Source organism: Carcharodon carcharias, chromosome 4 (genome assembly GCF_017639515.1).
Source record: "Carcharodon carcharias isolate sCarCar2 chromosome 4, sCarCar2.pri, whole genome shotgun sequence".
NCBI classification, from domain to species: Eukaryota; Metazoa; Chordata; class Chondrichthyes; order Lamniformes; family Lamnidae; genus Carcharodon; species Carcharodon carcharias.
The window spans coordinates 141,864,465-141,888,454 of NC_054470.1; the positions used below are offsets into that span (position 1 = coordinate 141,864,465).

The 23,990-nt window shown below is 42.2% G+C and overlaps 1 protein-coding gene across 3 annotated transcripts in view; it reads left to right on the plus strand.

The window, feature by feature from the left end:
• cetn3 (centrin 3) overlaps positions 1 to 19,657 on the plus strand; it is a 44,475-nt gene extending 24,818 nt beyond the window's left edge. The window contains exons 4-5 of one of the 3 annotated variants that reach the window (XM_041186256.1): positions 2,947 to 3,138; positions 19,210 to 19,657. In XM_041186256.1, the coding sequence (XP_041042190.1) occupies positions 2,947 to 3,138; positions 19,210 to 19,253 (236 nt within the window). In that variant the 3' untranslated portion in view covers positions 19,254 to 19,657. Of the gene's footprint in view, positions 1 to 2,946; positions 3,139 to 16,828; positions 16,959 to 19,209 lie in introns of those variants that run through there. The other 2 variants (XM_041186252.1, XM_041186253.1) reach the window with 2 other exon arrangements.
• The last annotated feature ends 4,333 nt before the right edge of the window (positions 19,658 to 23,990 follow it).

Sequence of the window (23,990 nt, forward strand, 5' to 3'; positions counted from 1 at the left end):
ACCCCCAGATAGTGTGTTGGTAATGGTGGCTCATGCTGCACCTGCCACAATCTTGCGCTGGAAAGGGGGGACGCCGTGGTGATGAAGACGTTGATGCAGTGGATGGGGCTGCACACGATGAGTACAGCACTGATTCTGAGGATGAGGAAGCACGGGAATGATGAGGGGCTAAACGCTGACCCGGGACTTCATCAAGGAGGCAGGGACACCTGGGATACTTTAATCCAATGAACCTACAGCTAGCTCCACACAAATGGATCAGCAGGACCAGCCTTGTCTGGTGCTTCCATACTTGGCACTTAAGTGCTAAATCTGCCAGGTTGTCAGCTGCAACAAAGGGCTTTGGACAAATTTCAATGTCCGCTCAAACACTCATGACATGCATATAAAACATACAAATGCAGAACAAAGGAGCCACCCTCAGCCATGGTAACTCATCTGGTTTTAATTTTCACCATCAGAAGTTCTCAAAGTCAAAACAAAATGTTATTCAAGCAGAAACAAATGAAGTCCTTAATCTAGGGCCAACACAAAAGCACCAGTGCCTAAGGTGCCTTATGCTTATGTTTAAGGGTGCTACGTCTTGGTGCCGCCCCATCACTCGGAGTGGCATCTGAGGCAGCCTGCTGACTCTGGCCTTGATGACCTTGGCGGTCGTCCTCTGGCCTGTGGGGTCTGTGCTGGGTCCGCCTGGGAGGGATCTGCCAGTCCACAGCTGGCATCTCCCCAGTTGTCGCAGCCTCACCCGATGAAGTGGTCACAGAGAGGGGCGGAGCAGCTGTTGCACTCATCCGGAGCGCTGAGAGGAGCCCGCAGGTGCGACAGGCAGCTGCTCCGCTGACGCTAGGTCGCCCTGGATCTCCCTGCTCACCATCGATGGATGGGCAGTGAACTGGGAAGCTTGAAGCCCACACCATCTCTCACTTTGGCAATGACCAGCTGTGGCCACTGGCACTGTGACCCTGAGCGTAACCCCAGGAGAACTTGCATGTTCTCCTGGAGGCCCCTCTCCACGAGGGTCACCACTCTCTCTGCCATGAGGCTCATTGCATCATTGATGCTCCACGTGGATTCCTCCACCATGGACACTCCCTGATGCTCCCGCACACTCGGCCGTATTTCCTGCAGCTACTGCATTGCGGACGACTGCAGAGGCACATCGTCACGCACTGACTAAGCATTTGCCTGGTCCCCTGCAGTTCTCCGACTGCTGGTGCCATTGGCATTGTGTCTCTGCCAGCTCCTCCAGCGATTGTGAAGTGCCGTCTCCACTGTGCCCTGAGACACTAGTCAAGGTGCTAGTATCTGCACTGGTGCCTGCCTCGCAGAAATGGTGTGACGCAGGTGACACTTGAGGGTCCTCGGGTGTGAGAGGGGGCATCTGGAATTCCTCCTGGCGGACCGGTTCTGATGCTGAAATTAACAACAAGGACAGTGGATCAGTTAGTGTGATCAGTGACACTTCACACTTCATCCCTTTCCCCCTGGCTCATTATGCACTCAACCTTCTGAAACCTATGGACATGAATATTGGTGGGGTGGCAAAACCTAGAACTAAGGGACACAGTTTAAAAATAAGGTGTCTCCCATTTAAGACTGCACTGACGAGAGATTTTTTTTCTGAGGATTGTAAGTGTTTGGAACTTTCATCCCCAGAGAGTAGTGGAGACAGAGCCATTGAATATTTTTAAAGCAGAGATCAATTGACTCCCTCATTAGCCAAGAATCTAAGATTCCTAGGGCTGGGCAGGAATGTGGAGTTGGGGCCACAATCAAATCCATCGTGATCTTATTGAATTGAATTTTTAAACTGTGTCCCTTTTTAGTTCTAGGTTTTCTCACAAGGGACAAACATCCTTTCAGCATTAAGTCAAGTCCCCTCAGGATCTTATACGTTTCAATAAAATCATCTCTCAATCCAAGCCCCAATAGATACAGGCTTGGCCTGCCCAACCTTTCCTCATAAGATAACCCCTTCATCCCAAGTACCAGGCTCAGAACTGAATGACCTACCCCTAATTTGTATGGTTATATATTTCAGCATGCTTAATACAACAGTGTAGGAATTATTGCAAAAAACCTACCAGCTGAAGATGACACCAGTTGCCCATGTATTGTGCAAGTTATAACTAGTCTTTCTGGTGCAACATTGTTTATTAGCTGAGGCATAGAATATAAAAACAGGAAGGTTATGCTGGAACTGTATAAAACACAGGCTAGGTCACAGCTTGAATACTGTATGCAGTTCTGGTCACCACATTATAAAAAAGAATTGATCACTAGTGAGGGTATAGAGAAGATTTATGATGTTGCCTGGACTGGAGAATTTTAGTTATGAGGAAGAATTGGATAGGCTAGGGTTGTTTTTTTACTTTTGGAACAGAAGAGGCTGAGGGGAGACCAGTTCTTGATTGAGGGGACCATAATTGGGAGGCATGGATATAAGGTGGGAAGTTTAGAGGGGATTCTAGGGGAGATTTTATTTCTTTTTAATCTTATAGGGTGGTGGGGATCTGGAACACTGCCTGAAAGACTGGTAGAGGCAGAAACTCTCACGACATGTAATAGTATTTGGACGTGCACTTGAAGTGCTGTAAACTATGAAGCTATGGACTAAGAGTTGAAACATGGGATGGCTTCTTGTCAGCCAGCACAGACAAGATGGACCAAATGGCCTCCCTCTGTGCTGGATATTTCAATGATTTTATGTACCTTTAGTTGATGTAGAGTATTCTACTTTAATGTTAGATTTCCTTGGATTTGTTCCATAACTTGGTAGTGTTTCTCCCAGTTGACCTTTAGGTTTCAGTAAACCTTTAAACCTTGCAAGCCCAGACCTAAAAGGAAGGATTTTGAACCTTACAGTTTTAATAACCCATTATTGCACCAAAATTAGTCTTTGTTTGAATTTTGTATAAAATATGCTATTGTGTTTTACCTAATTAGTGACCGATTGGATTTTGGATAGAGATCCACAGGAAGAGATGCTGAAAGCATTCAAACTGTTCGATGACGACGACTCTGGTAAAATCAATCTTCGAAATTTACGTCGTGTTGCAAGAGAACTTGGTGAAAACATGACTGATGATGAGCTACGTGCGATGATTGATGAGTTTGATAAGGATGGAGATGGAGAAAGTAAGTGAATTTTTAAAAAGTCACTATATACTGTTTTATCTATGTAGATGAATGTAAACTAATATGGGGCATGAGTAAGTAATTTGGACCTTTTCAGCCTACTCTCCCATTTAATAAGATAATAACTAATCTATCTCCAATCTACTTTTCCAGCATATTCTTCGCATTCAAATCTGTCTGTCTCATCAGACTTGAATGTACTTGATTGAGTACAGTAAGTCCTCACATTAAGTCTCTGCTTAATGTTGTTTTGTTTTAACACTTATCCTCTGGGGCCATTTTTCTTTTTTGATTTTGCATTACCATTTTTTGTTTTGCATTGTCTGCACTCTGGGCTAGCAGCTGCCTCACCTGAGGCTGAGGCTGCAGTGGGAGGAGAGAGCAATACCTGAGATTCAGGAGCACAGGACAGGGATAGGGAGCTGCCAGCTGATTTAGATAGTGAAGTGTAAGGAATGGGTGGGGGAGGTGTTGGGGATGGGGGAAGCAGCACTGCCAGCTCCATTTATGCCATCCCTTGCCACTCTCCCTTCCCTGGCTCCATCAACCACTCCTTTGCCCCCAGGCTTGATCAGTGACCTGGGACAGGGGCTTGCTCCCTGCAGAATGTCAGGAAGGGGGTCTAGGCTCTGTGGGGGGCAGGGAGGAGGAGATGTGAGGGAGCTTGGTGGGAGAGGGAAAAAGCCAGGGGTAAAGGAAAGCAAGCAAAAAGTTGAGGTGAGTTTCGGGAGTGCTGTGGATGAGACCGAGAAGCTGTACTACTCGGGGCTTGTTTGGGTGACTGAGTGTTATCAAATTTGAATTTATATAGTATTTCTGTTAAATTCGGTGATTTATTTTGCAAGTTATTCCAGCTAGAAATGCACAGACATTTCAATTTGTACATTGGCTTTTCTGGGTAAGAAATGTCTGAAGGAGCCTAACTCCAGCTTTAATATTGAATCATGGGTTTCCATTGGAATCACTTAGTCGTTTCACTTAAAGTTGTGAAAGCAACCACAACTTTGTATTTGCTCTGTCCACAGTATGCTGCAGTAGAAAATTCCAATGATTCACAACCCTACAGAGTAATTATGGCACAAAAAGGCCATTTGGCCCATCGAGTACATCTTCGCTCTCCGTGGAGCAGTCCAGCCAGACACACTTCCCTGGCTAGTGTCGATCCAATTATCTTGTGAAATCATTGATCATCTTCGTTTCCACCACCCTGCTAAGCAGTTGAGTTCTAGGTCATTGCCACTTGCTGTGCTTTTTTAAAAAAAATGTTTTTCCCCGCATCACTTATCTAAAACTGTATATCTCTGTTCTCTATGATGAGTGAAGAAATATTTCCTCATAACTTAAATGGCTGACCCCTTATCTGAGACAATGACCCCTATTTCTGGAGGCCCTGGTCGGGGAAATGCCAGCATCTACCCAGTCAAGCTCCTTCAGAATTTTGTATCAATTAGGTCACTGCTCATTCTTCTAAATTCTAGGGAATATAAACCTAGTCTGCTCAATTTCCTCCAAAGGATAGTTCTCTCAACCTAGGAATTAATCTAGTGAACCTTTGTTGAACACCCTCCTTATTAAGGGCACTATATCATTCCATGGGCAAGGAGTCCAAAGCAGTGTACAGGACTTTGGCTTTAGTGTCAGCTAGGCACAATATGATTGTAATCAGATTTGGCTAATATATCATTTGCTTTCTGAATTGTGGGTGTTGCTGCCAAGGCCAGTATTTGTTGCTGCTCTCTAATTCTCCTTGGAGGTTGTGGTGAACTGTCTTCTTGAACCACTGTAGTCCATCTGGTGTATGTACACCTATAGTCCTGTCAGGAAGGGAGTTTTGGTATTTTTATCCAGCGACAGTGAAGGAACTTTTTTTTTTTGTCGAAGGTTTTTGTCTTGCACTCATCAGGACAATTCGCAAGAAAATATCAGTGTCAGGGAAAACAAATTTTATATTGTTTGAGAAGAATGTGCTGATTGGTAGAGGTGTTGCCATGGTGAATGCACCAGCTAATTGTCATTGACCGTTAACTACCAAGCATTGTTTGAAGAAGAGTGAGGCGATGCATTTTGGGAGGACTAACATGGCAAGGGAATACACAATGAATGGTAGGACCCTAGGAAGTACAGATGTGTACTAGGTGTACATGTCCATATATCCCTGAAGGCAGCAGCACAGGTTGATAAGGTAGTTAAGAAGGCATATGGGATACTTTTATTAGCCGAGGCATAGAATATAAAAGCAGGGAAGTTAGTTGAAGCTGTATAAGACACTAGTTAAGCCACAGCTGGAGTACTGTGTGAAGTTCTGCTACACTATAGGAAGAATGTGATTGCGCTGGAGAGGGTGCAGAGGAAATTCACTAGAATGTTGCCTGGGCTGGAGCATTTCAGTTATGCAGTGGCTGGATAGGCTGGGGTTGTTTTCCTTAGAGCAGAGAAGGCTGAGGGGAGGGACCTGATAGAGGTATACAAAATTGAGGGGCATGGATAGGGTAGCTAGGAAGAAACTTGCCTCTTAGCAGAGGTGTCAATAATGATGGGGCATAGATTTAAGGTAAGGGGCAGAAGGTTTAGAGGGGATTTGAGGAAAAATGTTTTTCAACCAGAGGGTGGTTGGAATTTGGAACTCAATGTCTGAGGGGGTGGTAGAGGCAGGAACCCTCAACATTTAAGAAGTATTTAGATGAGAACTTGAAATGCCATAGCATACAGGGCTACGAGCCAAGTGCTGGAAAATGGGATTAGGATAGATCGGTGCTTGATGGCCAGCACGGACACGATGGACCTGTTTGTGTTATAACTCAATGAAATTTAAACGAGGCAGCTTGACTCTGGTCAAGAGAGAGCCATTTGCTGGTTCATTCCACAGGGCAGTCACTTATTTTGTTTAGCTGAATCAGGCACAATGTGTGTACTTGTTTCTGTCTGTAAAAACCAGGGCTCTGGTTAATATAGCTTCCAGTACATACACATGTGCCACACTGCAGGGCTGGCTGACAATATTAAATTGGTGGTCAGCATAATACCTAGCACACTTGATGATTTTTTAGCAAATGTTATGCAATTGTGGAATCATGCCTAATGTTGGATGCTGTTTTGAGTTTTTAAGCATGGGCTGGTTGGGTACAGTCCATACCTTGCCCGTTGCGAACAAGAAACATGCTGTTTTATACGATCCGCCAGCCTTTTGGACGTACTGCCGACATACCTAGCATCACACTAGCACTGAAATTCATACACCACATTACTTATCTGTGTGATAGGCTGAACACCTTTTTGGCTTGACGGCAGCATCCTGTTAGTGGCGAGTGCTACTCGTGTTGCTCGGCATGAAACCACTATCTTCACCTGTTGCTCAAATTTGAGATACTTTACCCTTCCAGGGTAATCTGAGGTAGACTGGGCACCTTTCAGAGCTGAAAGTGATGCTCTTGGGCCTATCTTGGGTTTGCTCAATATATAGCACTAAATGATCTGATCAGGGTAGCCATTACCCTGTAGTCTGTCTTTGCGCCCTATTTCAGCAAAAAACTTGCATGATGACCAAATGGCTCAGGCTCTGTTTATGTATTTAGGCAACATTTGCTAAATGATCCTCATTGTGCTAAGAATTATGCTAACAACCAGATTTAAGATGCAGGGCTTGCAATGTGGTGCATGTGCATGTACTGGAAGCTACATATATTAATACACAGGGCCCTGTTCTTTGCAGGCAAATAACATGTGCACACATTGTGCCCGCTTCAGCTAAACAAAAGCATCAGCCACGTGTTGGTTTGTTCCCCAGGGCAATATCTTGACCAATGTTGTCCAGGTTTTGCTGCATGCTGACAGCTACAGTGCCTGAGGAATTGCGAATGGTACTGAAGATTGCAATCAAGGGGGCTAAGTTAAACTTGTGTAGAACACTGGTTTGTCTTCATCTGGAGTATTTTGTCCAGTTCGGAGTGCCACACCTTAAAGGTGTGAAGGAATTGGAGAATGCAGAAAAGATTAACAAAATTGGTTCCAGGGATGAGGAACTTTGGTTGCCTAGATTGGAGAGGTTGAGACCGTTTCCTTTGAAAATTGAGAGCTATGCAAAATTGGCAACAGTCTGGACAGAGTGGCTAGGGTAAAACTTCCATTGGTAGAAGGATCAAAGACACAGATTTAAGAAGACATGAAGAAAAACATTCTCCCATAACACATGGTTGGAATCTGGAATGCACTGCTTGAGCATGTGCTGGAGGCTGTTTCAATCAAGGCATTTAAGAGGGAATTGAATTATCTGAAAAGGAAGAATGTGCATGGCCATGGGAGGAAGGCTGGGGAGTGGCACTGTTTGTGCTGGCTTTCTGAAAGAGCCATTTAGATAGATTGGACCAAATGGCTGCCATCTGTGCTGTAAGTATTGTGATCCGCAAACGCCTCTTCCTCTAACCTTATGTTGGAAGAAACGTTATTGATGCAGTAGCTGAAGATGTTTGGACCTAGGATATAGGAATTCCTGCCGTGCTGTCCTGGGGCGGAGATGATTCTTATTCAATAACCACAACTAACGACTACAACCATCTTCCTTGTGTTAGATCTAACTCCAACCAGTGGAGAGTTTTCCCTCTGATTTCCATTGACCAAGTATGGCATCAATGAGCCTTAGCAAAACTGGAGTCAATGCTGTCTTGATGTCCACTCACCTTACCCCTGGGGTTCAACTTTGTCCACGTTGGGCCAAAGCTTTTGAGGCCAGAAGCCAAGTGGCTCTGGTGGAATCTAAACTGAATGTAATTGAGCAGTGTGTGCGCCCCTGGATAGCATTGTCGACAACAACTTCCATCATTTTGCTAATGATTGGGAGTAGATTGACAGACCTTTAATTGACCAGATTGGATTTGCCCTGCTTTCTGTGCACAGGACCTACCTGGGTAGTCTTCCACATTTTCAGGTAGATTCCAGTGTTGTAGCTGCACAGGGGAAAAACTTGACTAGAAGCACAGCTAGTTCTGGAGCGTAATCTTCAGTCTTCTTGTTGTACCTGCATGTTAACTTTGATTTTGGAAGAAGGAACTCTGGTCATCCTGACCAGTCTCACCTCTGCTTTTCTATTTTTCCTACTAAAGTGGCAACTTCACATTTTTCCATGTTGTATTCCCTCTGCCATATTCTTGCCCACTCACTTGACCTTTTGGCAACCACGTTGTATCTACCTCAACTCACTTTCCCACCTAGCTTTATGATCAGCAAACTTGGATACATTACCTTCATCTCATTTCCACCCCCTCCCCCCAAGTTATTATTAGTATAGAAGGTAAATTGCTGAGGCTCAAGTAACTTTGTGGCACCCCACTAGTTACAGCCTGCAAATAACCACTTTATTCTTATTCTGTATTCTGTCCATTTCATCAAATCTGCACATATGCAATATAATAATACCTCCAATTGCATGAGCTCTAATTTTGTGTAATAACTTCCTGTGTAGCACTTTTTTATTGAATGAATGCTTTTTGAAAACCCAAATGCACTCCATCCACTGGCTGTCTTTTTAACCACCCTGCTAGTTGCAACCTGACAAACACCTAACCATTGTTGCTGAATAACATTTCCCTTTCAATAACATGTTAACTCTACCTAATCAAATTATGATTTTCTAATTGCCCTGATACCATGTACCTATTAATAGATTCTAGCATTTTCCTTCTAACTTCAAGCTAACTGGCCAATTTCCTCTCCCACCTTTCTGTAATAGTGGGGTTATACTTCCTGCCTTCCAATCGATGGGGACTATTTTCAAATCTGGGAAACTAGACAATCAAAACCAAGGTGTCTACCCATATTTTAAAACCCCAGGATATAGGCCATTGGGCCCCAACATGTGTCAGCTTTTAGTCTCATTAATTTCTTTGCTAAAACGAATTACTTTGTTCCACATTCTCACCTAACCATTGGTTCCCCTGTCTTTGGGTGTTTTTTTTTTTTGGACCTTCAACTGTGAAGACATACAAATTATTCCTTTATTGTCTCTCCCGTTTCCTTATTCCCCATTTCTTTTCCTGGCCTCCTAACTCTTCCTTTCTAATCTCTCTAAAACCTCCTTTTGCTATGTAATCTGTTTTCACATCATGCATGCTTACTCTTGTTTTCTCTTTTTTTCTAATGAATTCTAAAATCCTCCATGTCCTTGTTGGTAACATAATAAGCCTTTTCCTTAAACTTCTAATCTAGTACCATCTCTAATTTATATTGTTAGCCATGGTTGAACCACTTTCATCCACCCATGGGATTTATTTTTACTCCTTAAGGAAATATATTAGCTGTGAATTACTTTTTAATATGTTTAACACATTGTCCAGTATATTTTTAATCCAATTTCCTAATTTGCTTTAACCAACTCGCTTTCCATACCTACAGAATTTGCTTTGATCAGATTTAAGACCCAAATTTTGGGCTTAATTAAATCATTCTCAAACACTCTCTCTCATTTAAAATCCATAGTGTTATGATCACCCTTCTCCCAGAGGGCCCTTACAGTAAAAGGTGATTAGTTAACCATTTCCATTGCACAATACTATATCTAAAATAACCTGTTGCCTTGATCAGCAAGTAATATGCCCGTCACATGTGAATCAGCCAGTGACGTAGCAAATTGATGCTGTTCATTTTTAGCGCTACACAATACTGAGTTGTCAAAGATGCAGTGGTGGATAAGAGTATTAGGTGTCACTCTGCTACTTATTGTCTGCCCCTAATTCAGCAAAGAAGAATTAACCATATTGCTGTAAGACAGCAGTCACATTTAGTCAGACCGTGATTTATCAGAATGTAGTTAAATTGTCAGGTTTCTGGTGACCCGGGAAGCTGAAGGGCCAGTTGCTCAGTACAACAAGAGTAGTAGTCCACCATTTGTTACCTTCAGTTCCCATCCTTCCAGGTACCTCTAAATTACAAATATAGATTTGCAGGACCACTCTGCAGTGTTGTAGAAGCAGGACTGGCCATTTTAGAACAGCAGCCTGATTGCTCTCTTTTCTAGGGAAATCTTTTGACATGGGATGCTAACTGAAGAACTTGATTTTGTTTAGCTGATAGCTGGTGGTTTTTGTAAGACAATTGAGCAACAGACAGCACTATACAGCTGCCAATGAGGGTTGAAATGTACAATTTTGACAAGTACTGAAAGGTAGTGGTATTGTCAATTTCCTAATCTGCTTTAACCAACTTGCTGTCCATACCTACAGAATTTGCTTTGATCAGATTTAAGATCCAAATTTTGGGCTTAATTAAATCATTCTCAAACACACACTCTCATTTAAAATCCATAGTGTTATGATCACCCTTCTCCCAGAGGGCCCTTACAGTAAAAGGTGATTAATTAACCATTTCCATTGCACAATACTAAATCTAAAATAACCTGTTGCCTTGATCAGGTAATCTAGAGACCTAGGGTTATGCTTTGGTGACTTGGGTTCGAATCCTGGAATTAAATCCTCACAATCGGGAGTTAAAAGTCTCTAATGATGACCATTGTCGATTGTCATTAAAAACCCACCTGGTTCACTAATGTCCTTTTTAGGGAAGGAAATCTGCTGTCTTCACCTGCTGTCTCCAGACCCACAGCAATGTGGTTGACCCTTAACTGCCCTCTGAATGGCCCAGCAAACTCTATTGTATCCAACTGCTTAAAGTCAACAAAAAAGAATGAAACCAGACAGACCACCTGGCATCGACTTAGGCACTGGAAACAACAGCAAACCCAGCTCTGTCAACCCTGCAAAAGCCTCCTTACTAACATCTGGGGGTTTGTGCCAAAATTGAAAGAGCTGTCTCAGACTAGTCCAGCAACAGCCTGACACAGTCATACTCACAGAAACATACCTAACAGATCATGTCCCAGACACCACCATCCCTGAGTATGTCCTGTCCCACCAGCAGGACAGACCCAGCAGAGGTGGCAGCACAGTGGTGTACAGTCGAGGAGTGGGTGGGGGGAGTTGCCATTGGAGTCCTCAACATCAACTCTGGCCCTCTCATGGCATCAAGCCAAACATGGGGAAGGAAACCCCCTGCTGATTACTATGTACTGCCCACCCTGTATATAAATTTGTACTCTATATTGAACACCACTTGGAGAAAGCACTGAGGGCATAGAATGTACTCCGGGTGGGGGACTTCAATGTCCATCAAGAGTGGCTCAGTAGCACCAGCACAGACTGAGCTGGCTGGTAAACTGGATCTGCGGCAGGTGGTGAGGGAACCAACAAAGGGGGAAAAAACATACTTGACCTCATCATCAACCCGCTTGCCAGAGGCATATGACCATGACAGTATCAGTAGGAGTGACCACCATACAGTCGTTGTGGAGACGGAATCCCACCTTCAAATTGAGGATACCCTCCATTGTGTTGTGTGGCATTACCACCATGCTAAATGGGATAAATTTCAAACAGATCTAGCAATTCCAGACTGGGTACCCAGGAGGTACTGTGGGCCATCAGCAGCAGAATTGTACTCAACCACAAACTGTATGTAACCTCATGGCCTGGCATATTCCCCACCCTACCATTACCACCAAGTCAGGGAACCAACCCTGGTTCAATGAGGATTGAAGGAGGGCAGAACCAGGCATGCTTAAAAATGAGGCATCAAACCTGGTGAAGCTACAACAGAACTACTTGTGTGCCACACAGCATACTCAGCAAGTGATAGACAGAGCTAAGTGATTCCACAACCAATGAATCAGATCTAAGCTCTGTAGTCCTGCCACAACCAGTCATGAATGGTGGTGGACAATTAAACAACTCCACAAATGTCCCCATCTTCAGTGATGGAGTCCAGAACATCAGTTCAAAAGATGAGGCTGAAGCATTCGCAACAATCTTCAGCCAGAAGTGCCAAGTGGGTGATCCATCTTGGCTGCCTCTGGAGGTTCCTGGCATCACAGATGCCAGTCTCCAGCCAATTCAATTCATTCCATGTGAAATCAAGAAATGGCTGAAGGCATTGGATGCTGCAAAGGCAATGGGCCCAGATAATATTCCGGCAATAACCCCAGGAATTAACAGCACAGAAGGAGGCCATTTGGCAGTGTACCACACTTCCAGGCAGTGTATTCCAGACCGAAACCACTTGTGTGAAGTTTTTTTCTCACATCACACTTACTCCTTTTGCAAATCATTTTAAATCTGTGCCCTTGTTCTTGATCCTTTTATGAGTGGGAACAGCTTCTCCCTATCTACTCTGTCCAGCCCTCTCATGATTTTGAACATCTCTATCAAATCTCCTCTCAGCTGCCTTCTCTCCCAGGAGAACAGTCCCAATCTCTCCAATTTATCCTTGTAGCTGAAGTTTTTCATCCCTGGAACCATTCTTGTAAACTTTTTCTGCGCACTCTCCAATGTGTTCACATCCTTCCTATAAAGTTCTGGCTGGTAAAAGTAGGGAAAATCCCAAGATATTCTATAAGTATATCAATGGGAAGAGGATAACCAGGGAAAGAGTAGTCCATTAGGGACCAAGGGGGGAATCTATGGGTGGATCCAGAGGACATTGGCAGAGTGTTGAATGAATACTTCACATCCGTCTTCACCCAAGAGAATGAGGATGAAGGTATGGAACTCTGAGAGAGACTGCGAGGTTCTTGAGCAGATTGATATAAGGAGTGACAAGGTATTGGCAGGCTTAAAAGTAGACAAATCTCCTGGTCTGGATGATTTGTGTCCCAGACTGCTGAGGGAGGAGATTGCAGGAGCTCTGACCCAAAGTTTTAATTCCTCTCTGGCTACGGGGGAGGTGCCAGAGGACTGGAGAACAGCTAATGTGGTTCTGCTATTTAAGAAGGGTTATAGAGATAAGCCAAGGAACTACAGACCAGTGAGTCTCATGTCAGTGGTAGGGAAATTATTGGAGAAAATTCTGAAGGAGAGAATCTATCTCCACTTGGAGAGGCAAGGTTTGATCAGGGATAGTCAGCATGGCTTTGTCAGAGGGAGGTCATGCTAACAAATTTGATTGAATTTTTTGAGGAGGTGACTAGGTGTGTGGATGAGGGTAGTGCAGTTGATGTAGTTTATATGGATTTCAGCAAAGCCTTTGACAAGGTCCCACATGGGAGACTTATAAGGAAGGCAAATACACATGGTGAGTTCAAAATCGGCTTCGTTGTAGGAGACAGGGTGATGACAGGCTGTTTTTGTGACTGGAAGCCAGTGTCCAGTGGCGTTCCACAGGGATCTGTGCTCAGTCCCCTATTATTTGTCATTTATATAAATGACATAGATGACTATGTGTGGGGTAGGATTAGTAAGTTTGCAGGTGACACAAAAGATTGGCCGGCTGGTTAACAGTGAAGTTGAGTGTCTTGGGCTACAGAAAGATATAGACGGGATGGTCAAATGGGCAGTTAAGTGGCAGATGGAATTTAACCCTGATAAGTGTGAGGTGGTACACTTTGGCAGCGGTAATTTGACAAGGAAGTATTCAATGAACGACATGACACTAAGAAGTTCTGAGGAACAAAGGGATCTTGGCGTGTGTGTCCATAGATCTCTGAAGGCAGAGGGGCATGTTAATGAAAAAGGTAGTGAAAAAGGCATATGGGACACTTGCCTTTTTCAGTCAAGGCATAGATTACAAAAGAAGGGAGGTCATGTTGGAGTTGTATAGAACTTTGGTGAGGCCACAGCTGGAGTACTATGTGCAGTTCTGGTTGCCACATTCTATGAAGGATGTGATTGCACTGGAGGGGGTTCAGAGGAGATTCATCAGGATGTTGCCTGGGATGAAACAGTTAAGTTATGAAGAGAGGCTTGATAGACTTGGGTTGTTTTGTTGGAGCAGCGAAGACTGAGGGGGCGACCTGATCGAGGTGTACAAGATTGAGGGGCATGGACAGGGTGGATGGAGAGCAGCTGTTCCCCTTAGTTGAAGGGTCAGTCATGAGGGGACACAAGTTCAAGGTGAGGGGCAGGAGGTTAAGGGGGGATGTGAGGAAAAATCTTTTTACCCAGAGGGTGGTGACGGTCTGGAATGCGCTGCCTGGGAGTGTGGTGGAGGTGGGTTGCCTCACATCCTTTTTAAAAAGTACCTGGAAGAGCACTTGGCTCATTCAAGGCTATGGGCCAAGTGCTGGTAAATGGGATTAGGTAGGCAGGTCAGGTGTTTCTCACATGTCAATGCAGATTCAATGGGCCAAAAGGCCTCTTCTGCTCTGATTTTGAATGTGATGCCCAGAACTGTACACAGTATTCTAGCTGGAGTCTAACAAGTGTCATATAAATTCAGCATAATTTCCTTGCTCTTGTACTCTTATGCTCCTATTAATAAAGCCCAGGATACTATATGCTTTAGTGACTGCTCTCCCCACCTATCCTGCCACCTTCAATGATCTATGCACATATACACCCAAGTGTTTCTACTCCTGCACCCCCTTCAAAATTTCACCAATTATTTTATAATTACTGGAGACCTGAGCTCCAGAACATGTGCCCTTACCCAAGCTGTTCCAGTGCAGCTACTAAACTGGCATCTACTTGGCAATGTGGAAAATTGTCCAGGTACGTCTTGTACACAAAGCAGGACAAATTCCACCTGACCACTTACCACCCCATCAGTCTACTCACGATCATCCATAAAGGAATGGAAGGTATCATCAACAGTACTACCAAGTGACACTTGCTTAGCAATAACCTGCTCACTGATGCTCAGTTTGGGTCTGCCAGGGTCACTCAGCTTCTGACCTCCATTTCAGCCTTGATTCGAACATGGACAAAAGAACTGAACTGAAAGTGACTGCCCTTGACACCAAGACAGCATGTGACTGAGTGTGGCATCATGGAGCCCGCCCGAGACAAACTGAAGTCACTGGAAACCGGGAGAAAGCACTTGGCTGGTAGGAGTCATACCTAGCACAAAGGAAGATGGTTGTGGTTGTTGATCAATCATCTCAAGTTCCAGGACATCCATTGCAGGAGTTCCTCTGGGTAATGTCCTAGGCCCAACCATCTTCAGCTGCTTCATCAATGACCTTCCTTCCATCATAAGGTCAGAAGTGGGGATGTTCGCTGATGACTGCACGTGCACAATGTTCATCCCCATTCAAGACTCCCCAGATTCTAAAGCAGTCCATGTCCAAATGTGGCAAGACCTGAACAATATCCAGGCTTAGGCTGGCAAGTGGCAAGTAACATTGGTGCCACACCAGTGTCGGGCAATGACCATCTTCAACAAGAGAGAATCTAAACAGTGTCCCTTGACACTCAATGACATGACCATCACTGAACCCCCCCACTATCAACTTTCTGGGGGTTATCATTGACCAGAGAATGAACTGGACTAGCCACATAAACACTGGTTGCAAGACCAAGTCAAAGGCTAGGAACCCTGTGGCGAGTAACTCACCACCTGACTACCCATTGCCTGCCCACCATCTACAAGGCACAGGAGTGTGATGGAATGCTCTTGACTTGGCTGGATAAGTGCACCTCCAACAACACTCAAAAAGCTTGACACCATCCAGGGCAAAGCCTGCTTGATTAGCACCTCATCTACAAACATTCACTCCCTCCATCACCAAACAGTGGCAGTAGCGTGCATCATCTACAAGATGCACTGCAGGAACTCAACAAGGCTCCTTTGACAGCACCTTCAAACCCACGACTGCTACCATCTAAAAGGACAAGGGCAGCAGATACATGGGAACACCATCACCTGGAAGTTCCCCTCCAAACCACTCACCATCCTGACTTGGAGATATTGCCATTCATTCACTTCATCGGGTCAAATCCTGGAATTCCCTCCTTAAGAGCACTGTGGTTGTACCTACACTACAGGGACTGCAGCAGTTCAAGAAGGCACCTCTCCACCACCTTTCAAGGGCAGTTAGGGATGGGCAATAAATGCTGGCTTAGCCAGTGATGTCTACATCCCGTAAATGAATTTTTAAAAAGTGTAGCAGTATCCAAATGTGTTCAGCCTTCATCTTTTTTAATGGATTTGAAATGAGTAAAAGGAATGAGGCACTATTGGTGTAAAAGGAGATGGCAAAAGTGTAAGCAAGGCAAAGTCAGGACCATAAGTGGAAATTTGACTATTTTCTCTTCCCCTACCCTTTTGCCTGTCTTTTAATCAAAATAATTGATTTATTAAAATAGAGACAGCTTTCTCATGAAGAAATTACTTGCTTTTTTTAAGAAACTGGAGCATAATATCAGAAATAGAACAATTTAGTTAACAGATTGTCACCACACTTTTGAGAGTATAGTCAGCAAGCTTATTTAGCAGAACAGTTGGATTGCAAAACCCTTTGAAGTTGTCCTCCTGGCTCTGGTAGTGAGTGTACAACAGTCTTAATTGCTGACCCTGACCTTATTCGCAATAGATTGTGTATTTGGTTTTGTTGGCCATGGGCTGCAGAGAAACTCCTGAGCAACTTTTGAACTGAAGTAACCTGAGCTCAGTCACTGGCCTGAGCAACTTTTGAAACCTGAGCTCAGTCATTGGCCTGAGCTGGCTAGAACTGGTTTGAATTAGCAAAGACAAAGGAAATGTGATGAGGCTGAAGTCCTTACTTAGAAAAGGTGTAACGAGATTAATGCTACCTAAGTCTTGGAACAGAGTCAATGAGAATATGCCACAGACTAGACAAGCAGGCCTAAACCAACAGGAGAGAGACAGCACAGCTTGAAGAAATAAGATTCAGTATAAAACTGGTGGATTTCAGGCGTGGAGCCAGCGAGAACTCCGGAGACCAACCATCGAAGAAGCGGAAGAACCTACGTCAGCAACGTGGAGACGTAAGAAAGAGAGAATGGAACTCCTGGTCAGCCCCAGCTCTCCTTTTTCGGGTATTAGCTTTTATATTCTGTGACCACTAAGGGAGTGTCAGAGAAACCTAGTGGGTGTGCGCTTAGATCCTAGTTTTGGGTATAAAACTGTATAATCTGCTGTAAACTGCATGTCTATATTTAACCAGACGTATAAGCTTTTTGTAGATGATCTAACGGTGTGAATAAAGTGAATTTAGAGTTAAGAGAGAATTGACTCTTCTCTTTGTATTAAGCCAACAACCGTTACCGGTGACCTCCGGCAACAGTTAATTAATATTGCGCATATGGTATTTTGTATCGTAATTGATCAGCAAACGTGGCATTGAAATCCTATTGTACAACACTGCTCTAGTTGATTCGCTGAAAACGGTCGAGTGTATTCCATGAATTTGTCCTCCACACTTTTGCTGCAAATTGTTTGCCCAGCCCATATGAAAATTGAAGTCCTCCATAATTACTGTAAAGCACATTTACCAACAGATCAAATAAAACATTAGATGTTTGCATTTTGCATATTTTGTTTATTTTTATGTTCATTTTAAAATTCTATATCACAGTTGTGGGAAATATTTTTTCAATTAAGACACAAATTTAATATAAATGACAATTCCTACCAGCCATTAAATGTTTCAAATAGGATTATCAAAGATGTTGGCTAAAGCTTGAAATTCATTTTTGAGTAGACCATCCATCCTGATGCCACTGCAGATTTCTTCAGTTTTTGTAAACAGAACTAAATTGATAAATTATTCTGAAAATAATGGGGGAGGTGGGGTGTCATACCAATTGTATGAAAGAACATCCTTAAGGTAGCATCATAGAAATTACAGCACAGGAGAGAGCATTTGAGTGCATTGAACAGTTGCTAGATTAACTGATTATCTATTCTTAATATCATTTCCCTGCACTTACACCCTTTTATATTCACTTTCAAATAATGTTTTGGGCTGTCTCCATAGTTTTAAGAATTCCATGTTCTAATAATCTTTGAAATTCTTATCTTTGTGATAATCCTGACTCTCCTTAATCATGTGCCAACCAGTAAAAACAATTTTTTACTATTTATCTTCACAGAGCTCAACTTGTATTTTTTGTTTCAGAAAGTCCTACTTTTTCCACCTGTTCTAAACATAACATGTATCTGGTAGCATTCTAATATCCTTAAAATTGGGTGCATGTAACTGTACACAATCCCATTTCAGGACCTGATTAATTTCTCATAACTTTAAATGTTCATAATCTCTTGGTTTTTATTTTCTTTTCTGTACCTGTGTTGGGTCCCTTTTGTAAAATTAGTGGAAAAACTGGAGCATAAGATTGCAGAACTGGAAACGCTAGCCTGGCATGCACCGAGGCCTATCCATTGGCTTTTTTAAAGGAACTGCTGCATGCTGTTGAAGAAATCTTGGAATCTCTTTCAATACCTGTTTTGCTGAAGGAGCACTGCTGCATGCCACTGCCAGCCTGCACTCACTTCCCCCAATGTTTTCCTTCCTCCTATGGAAAGCAGCACAAATGGATTTTTGTCATCTGGTAAATTGCCTCAAGAGGCATGATAGGTGCCAGAGGCCTTTCTCTCTTAACATGAGACCCAAGGCACAATTTTGAATAACCCTCTTCCTGCATCTTCAATCATATCTGCAGTGTGTCACATATCTGCAGTGTGTCACCTATTTTTGAGCTAGAAAATGGAACAATTTAGAGGCAACCCTGTTGGGTGTTTTTTTTTAAACCTTGACATTGGTGGTGTTGAAGGTACTGAAAGCCAATTGGATGTAACTTTACTGGAGGTCTCTAACTGCAATGTACCTGTGTCTCACTCTACCTAATAGAAAATGGTGTATTTTTCTGGTTCTTAATGAGACCAGGAGCTCAAAAATATGCATAATGATTGGGAAGAGTCCACATCCTCTTCTCTCTGCTACAGTATGTAGTTTGAATATTCTAGAGCAATTACTTATTAATCAGTTCAAAATTGAAATAAAATTGAGACTAGTATCCCTTTGATCTTATAATAGGAGAATATTGTCTCTTTAAAAATTGTGAACCATAAGTGTTATCACAGCTTCATGATCATTGGAACCGACAGAGCATGTGAGCAGAGATTTGACAAACATCAAGAAAATGCAAAATGTCACTTGTAACCATGTATGTATTAAGTAGCTGGGTTGATGTGGGTAGAATATTCCTGCTATTTCATTAATCTAGATGATTGTTAATCTCTCGGTTTTTATTTAAAGTAGTCAATATAAAATATGTATTTTATTTTCCTTAGTTAACCAGGAAGAATTCATTGCTATTATGACTGGAGACATCTAACCTTTATGGAAAAAGTTACTGCAGAAGTATTGAACAATTTCTTCAGGGCTTTTTAGTTATCCCTGACCAAGCACTGCATAGGAGGAAAAAGAAGCACATAACAGAGGATTTCTACCCTATCCTCCTCAAAACCAATCAGATGTATTTAAGTACTGCTTCTGAAAGAAAGAACTTTGAATTAACTTTTGTCATTATTCCCAGAATTGTTTGTATTTTTGTTAGCTGTTTGTTTTGTTTAGAAACCCTAGAAAGTATTAAATGTAATAACTTTGTCATTTACTGATGACCTTAACAGTTTTTAACATTCAATCTATTCCTTTTGATACCTTTCAATATGATTGTATTAATGCCATTGTGGAGTATTTCTGGTAGTCTTTAATAAAAATATTTGTAATATGCATGTACCAAAGTTTGTCTTTGTGCAATTTTAAAAATATTCTTTAATTGAAAATTGGGCATCCTTCATTTGGATAACAAATGCCATTGTAGTCAAGCATTTTGAGTTGAATGCAGTGCAAAGTTCCTTTTATTTAGTCTAGTCTAGTCCAATGATGTGCCTCAATCACGAACTCAAAATGCATCCTTTTTTTTTGATTTGCCCAATAAAGTCAGCAACTTTATACTCCATTTATACTCCATTACCCATAGGCCAATCTTCAATTATCTTATCAATCACTTGCTTTAACTGCATACTAATTTTTTTTTCTGATGTTTCATGAACAAGGATACCCTGGCACTCTGTACCGCAGCATTCTGCAGTCTCTCCCCATTCAAATAATCTGTTTTTCTATTCTTCCTGCCAAAGTGGGCAAGCTCACATTTCCCTATGATATACCTCATCTGTCAAATTTTTGCCCTTAACCTATCTATATACTTTTGCAGACTCCTAATAAAATTTGTGGGGTGTTGGAACTAGGGGGGCTGCCCAACAGCATGTTGGAATAGTCCAGATTTCTTCAGTAATGCCTCTCAAACCCAGGCTCATGGGACACCATTATTCCCAATACCACCATCCTCCTTATTTGGACATGGAAGGCTGTTTCTTCATTATCTCTGTTCAAAATCCTAGAAGTCCCTACCTAGCTGCATTCTGGGGCAACATTTATTACATGAAATGCAGGAGTTCATAAAGTTGGCTCATCACCATTTTCTCAAGGGCAACTGGGGATGGCAAATAAATGATGCCCTTGTCAGTATTGCCCATATCCCAAGATTTTTTGATGAACTAAAATGCCAAAACAAAATTAAATTCGTTGTTCAATCTGTAAACCAATGTAAAACAAAAAACAGAATTACCTGGAAAAACTCAGCAGATCTGGCAGCATCGACAGCACCGCTGATGCTGCCAGACCTGCTGAGTTTTTCCAGGTAATTCTGTTTTTGTTTTGGATTTCCAGCATCCGCAGTTTTTTTGTTTTTATCTCTGTGTAAACCAATGTATAATATTTCCTACACAGGATAAAGACCCCTCTTGTAAAACTAGATTCCTGGCTCACTGGTCAACTGCATAGGAGATCTGCTTGTAAATACATTCTTAACAGACTTTTGTCTGTGAGCAATGCCAAGGGAGGCAGCTACTTAAGGATAATAGATGACTGCTGGATAAATTGAAGGCAATACTTGGATCAAATGAGTTTAAAAATCAATCCTGATTTCAATTATTAGAACTCCGATTTAATTTCTGCCTTGCATCTTTCCAGCAATTTCTTATTCCTTTTATGTATAGTGTACGTCAGGTGAAGTTTACAGCGTAGATATCTGACCATTCATAATAAATGTATCAAAGACCATTACAAAAGAGGTCATGCAAGAAGAGGACAGGAGTTGTTTATATTTACCATTGATTAATTAGGCTCTATTGAAGTTCTTCACATGAAATGGTCCCAGTGCATTAGAAAACTGCAAATGTAACACCTCTATTCAAGAAAGGAGGCAGAAAGTAGGAAACTATAGGCCAGTTAACCTAATATCTGTGATAGGGAAATGTTTTAGAACATTATCAAGAAGGAATAGCAAGACATTTAGAAAATCTTAATGCACTTAGGCAGAGTCAACATGGTTTTGTGAAAGGCAAACCATGCTTGACTAATTTATTTGAATTCTTTTGAGGAAGTAACAAGCGAGGTGGATAAAAGGAACCTGTAGATGTGGTGTACTTGGTTTTTTAAAAGGTATTTGAAAAGGTGCCACATCAAGGGTTCTACATAAAAGAGTTCATGATGTAGGGGAGGTTAACGTTAGCATGAATAGAGGATTGGTTAGCTAACAGGAAGCAGAGAGTAGGCATAATGGGATATTTTGGGTTGGCAAGATGTAAACGCTAGAGTGCCAGAGGGATCAGTGCTGGGGCTTCAACTATTTACAATAATATCAATGACTTGGATGAAAGTACTGCATGCATGGTAGCTGAATTTGCTGATAAAACAAAGATAGAAAAGTAAGTTGTCAAATGGAGGTAAAGCGTCTACAAAGGGATATAGATAGCTTAAATGAATGGGCAAAAATTTGGCAAATGGAGTATAATGTGGGAAGTGTGAGCTTGTCCACTTTTGCAGGAAGAATAGAAAAGCTGTATATTTGAACAGAGAGGGACTGCAAAACATGAAGTACAGTGGGATCTGGGTGTCCTGTTACATGAATTGCAAAATGTTATTATGCAGGTACAGCAAGTGACTAAGAAGGCAAATGGAATGTTGGTGTTTATAGTGCAAAGGGGATGGAATATGAAAGTAGGGAAGTTTTGCTACAGCTGTACAGGGCCTTAGACTTCATCTGAAGTTTTGGTCTCTGCATAAGAAAGGATATAATTGCATTAGAAGCAATTCAGATTCACTCAACTGATTCCTTGGAAGAAGGGGTTATCTTATGAGGAAAGGTTGAGCAGTTTGAATCTATACCCATTGAAGTTTAGAAGAATGAGAGGTGATCTTAATCAAACTTATAAGATCCTGAGAGGGCTTGATAGGGTGGATGCTGAGAATTTCGCCTTGTGGGGGGAGTCTAGAATTAGATCCCTAAAAATTAGGGATCTCCCATTTAAGACTGAGATGAGGAGAAGTTTTTTCTCTCAGAGGGTCATCAGTCTGTGGAACTCTCTTACCCAGAGCAGTGGAGGCTAGGCTGTTGAATATATTCAAGGCTGAGTTAGATATTTGATTGGCAAGAGTTATGGGGGGGCAGACAAGAAAATGCAGTTGACACCACAAACAGATCAGCCATGATCTTATTGAATGTTGGAGCAGGGCTGAAGGGGCTGAATGGTCTATTCCTCTTAATTCTTGTGCTTTTGTGTTCTTATGTTCAGTAGCCAGTCCCTGATCCCACACCATTCCACCTCACCCAATATCCCTGTACTCACAGACCTACATTGGGTCCCATTCGTAGTGCCTCAAATTTTAAATTTTCATCATTTTGTTAAAGTCCCTCCATGCTTTACCCCTTTCTATTCCTGTGACCTCCTGCAGCGCTACAACCCAGGTTCTAAACTCTGTGCCTCTGATTCTGACCTCTTGTAAAGCCCCTCATCCCTACAGCCACCTTTGACTGGCGTGTCTTCAACTACTTAGACCTGCACTCTGGAGTTATCTTCATATACCCTCTTCTTCACCAGCTTCCTTGGTCCTCCTTTAAGATTTTAATTAAAACCTACTTAGTTGGCCAAGCTTTTGTTCATTCTCCCAATATCTTTCTTTGACTCAGTATCTAATATTGTTAGGAACTGTGAACTGCCCAGGGACTACACTACATACCAATATGTAAGTTGTTATTTTCACTGGAGCTGAGAAGATGAATCTGATTTAGTAGAGGATTTTAAATATTAAAAGTTACTATAGTGACTAGGGAAAGATTAATCCCTTTGGTTGAGGAACTGTGATGAAAGGAAATCAATTTAAAATTGTCACCGAGAGTGAAGGAAGAGGTTAGGAACAATGGCTTTATGCAGAGTTGTTGGAGTATGGATTAATTTGCTTCAGGGAATGGGTGTGGCAGAGACAGTTTCATCTTTTAAGCAAAAATGTTTAAACATTTGAAGGGGAGAATGATACAAGGGTATGGTAAGAGCATAGGACAGCAGGATTAGCTGTGATTTGGTCTAGCAAAAAATTGGAAGAAACATGGTGGGCCTCCTGTGTGGTAAACTTCTATCATTCTGTATTTTTATTCAGTGGTGAGTGAAGTTCAGAATCAATTTGGAGAATCAGATAATCCAGGTAACAGCAATAGCAGAACATAGGGAAACCTAAGAACTGATATTAGCCTATTTTCAACTAGTGCTAATGTTATTGGACTGTTATGCAAATATTTGTGCAAGTATAATGGAGCAGGAGATCATTAGCCCTGTTAACATAGCTCCACATTATGTCGCAGAATTTAAACAGCCATAATGAAATATCCTAGGTAGTTGTTAGAGTCATAGAGGTCTACAGCACAGAAAAAGGCCCTTCAACCCATCAAGTCTGTGCCGGTCAAACAAGTACCTAACTATTCTAATCCTATTTTCCAGCACTAGGCTTATAGCCTTGTATGCCATGGCATCACAAGTGCACATCCAAATACTTCTTAAAATACTTACTTGTTGAAGATTTTATTAGATAATGCAATGCCACAAACTTGTCTGTTGGCTTTTTGTTTCTCTAAGATTCCTGCAAGATTGTCAGGGTTGTCTCCAGCTGCACCTTGTTGTTACAGAACTTACCACACACAAAAATAAATCTCTTGACTGTGCATTGTTGGTTT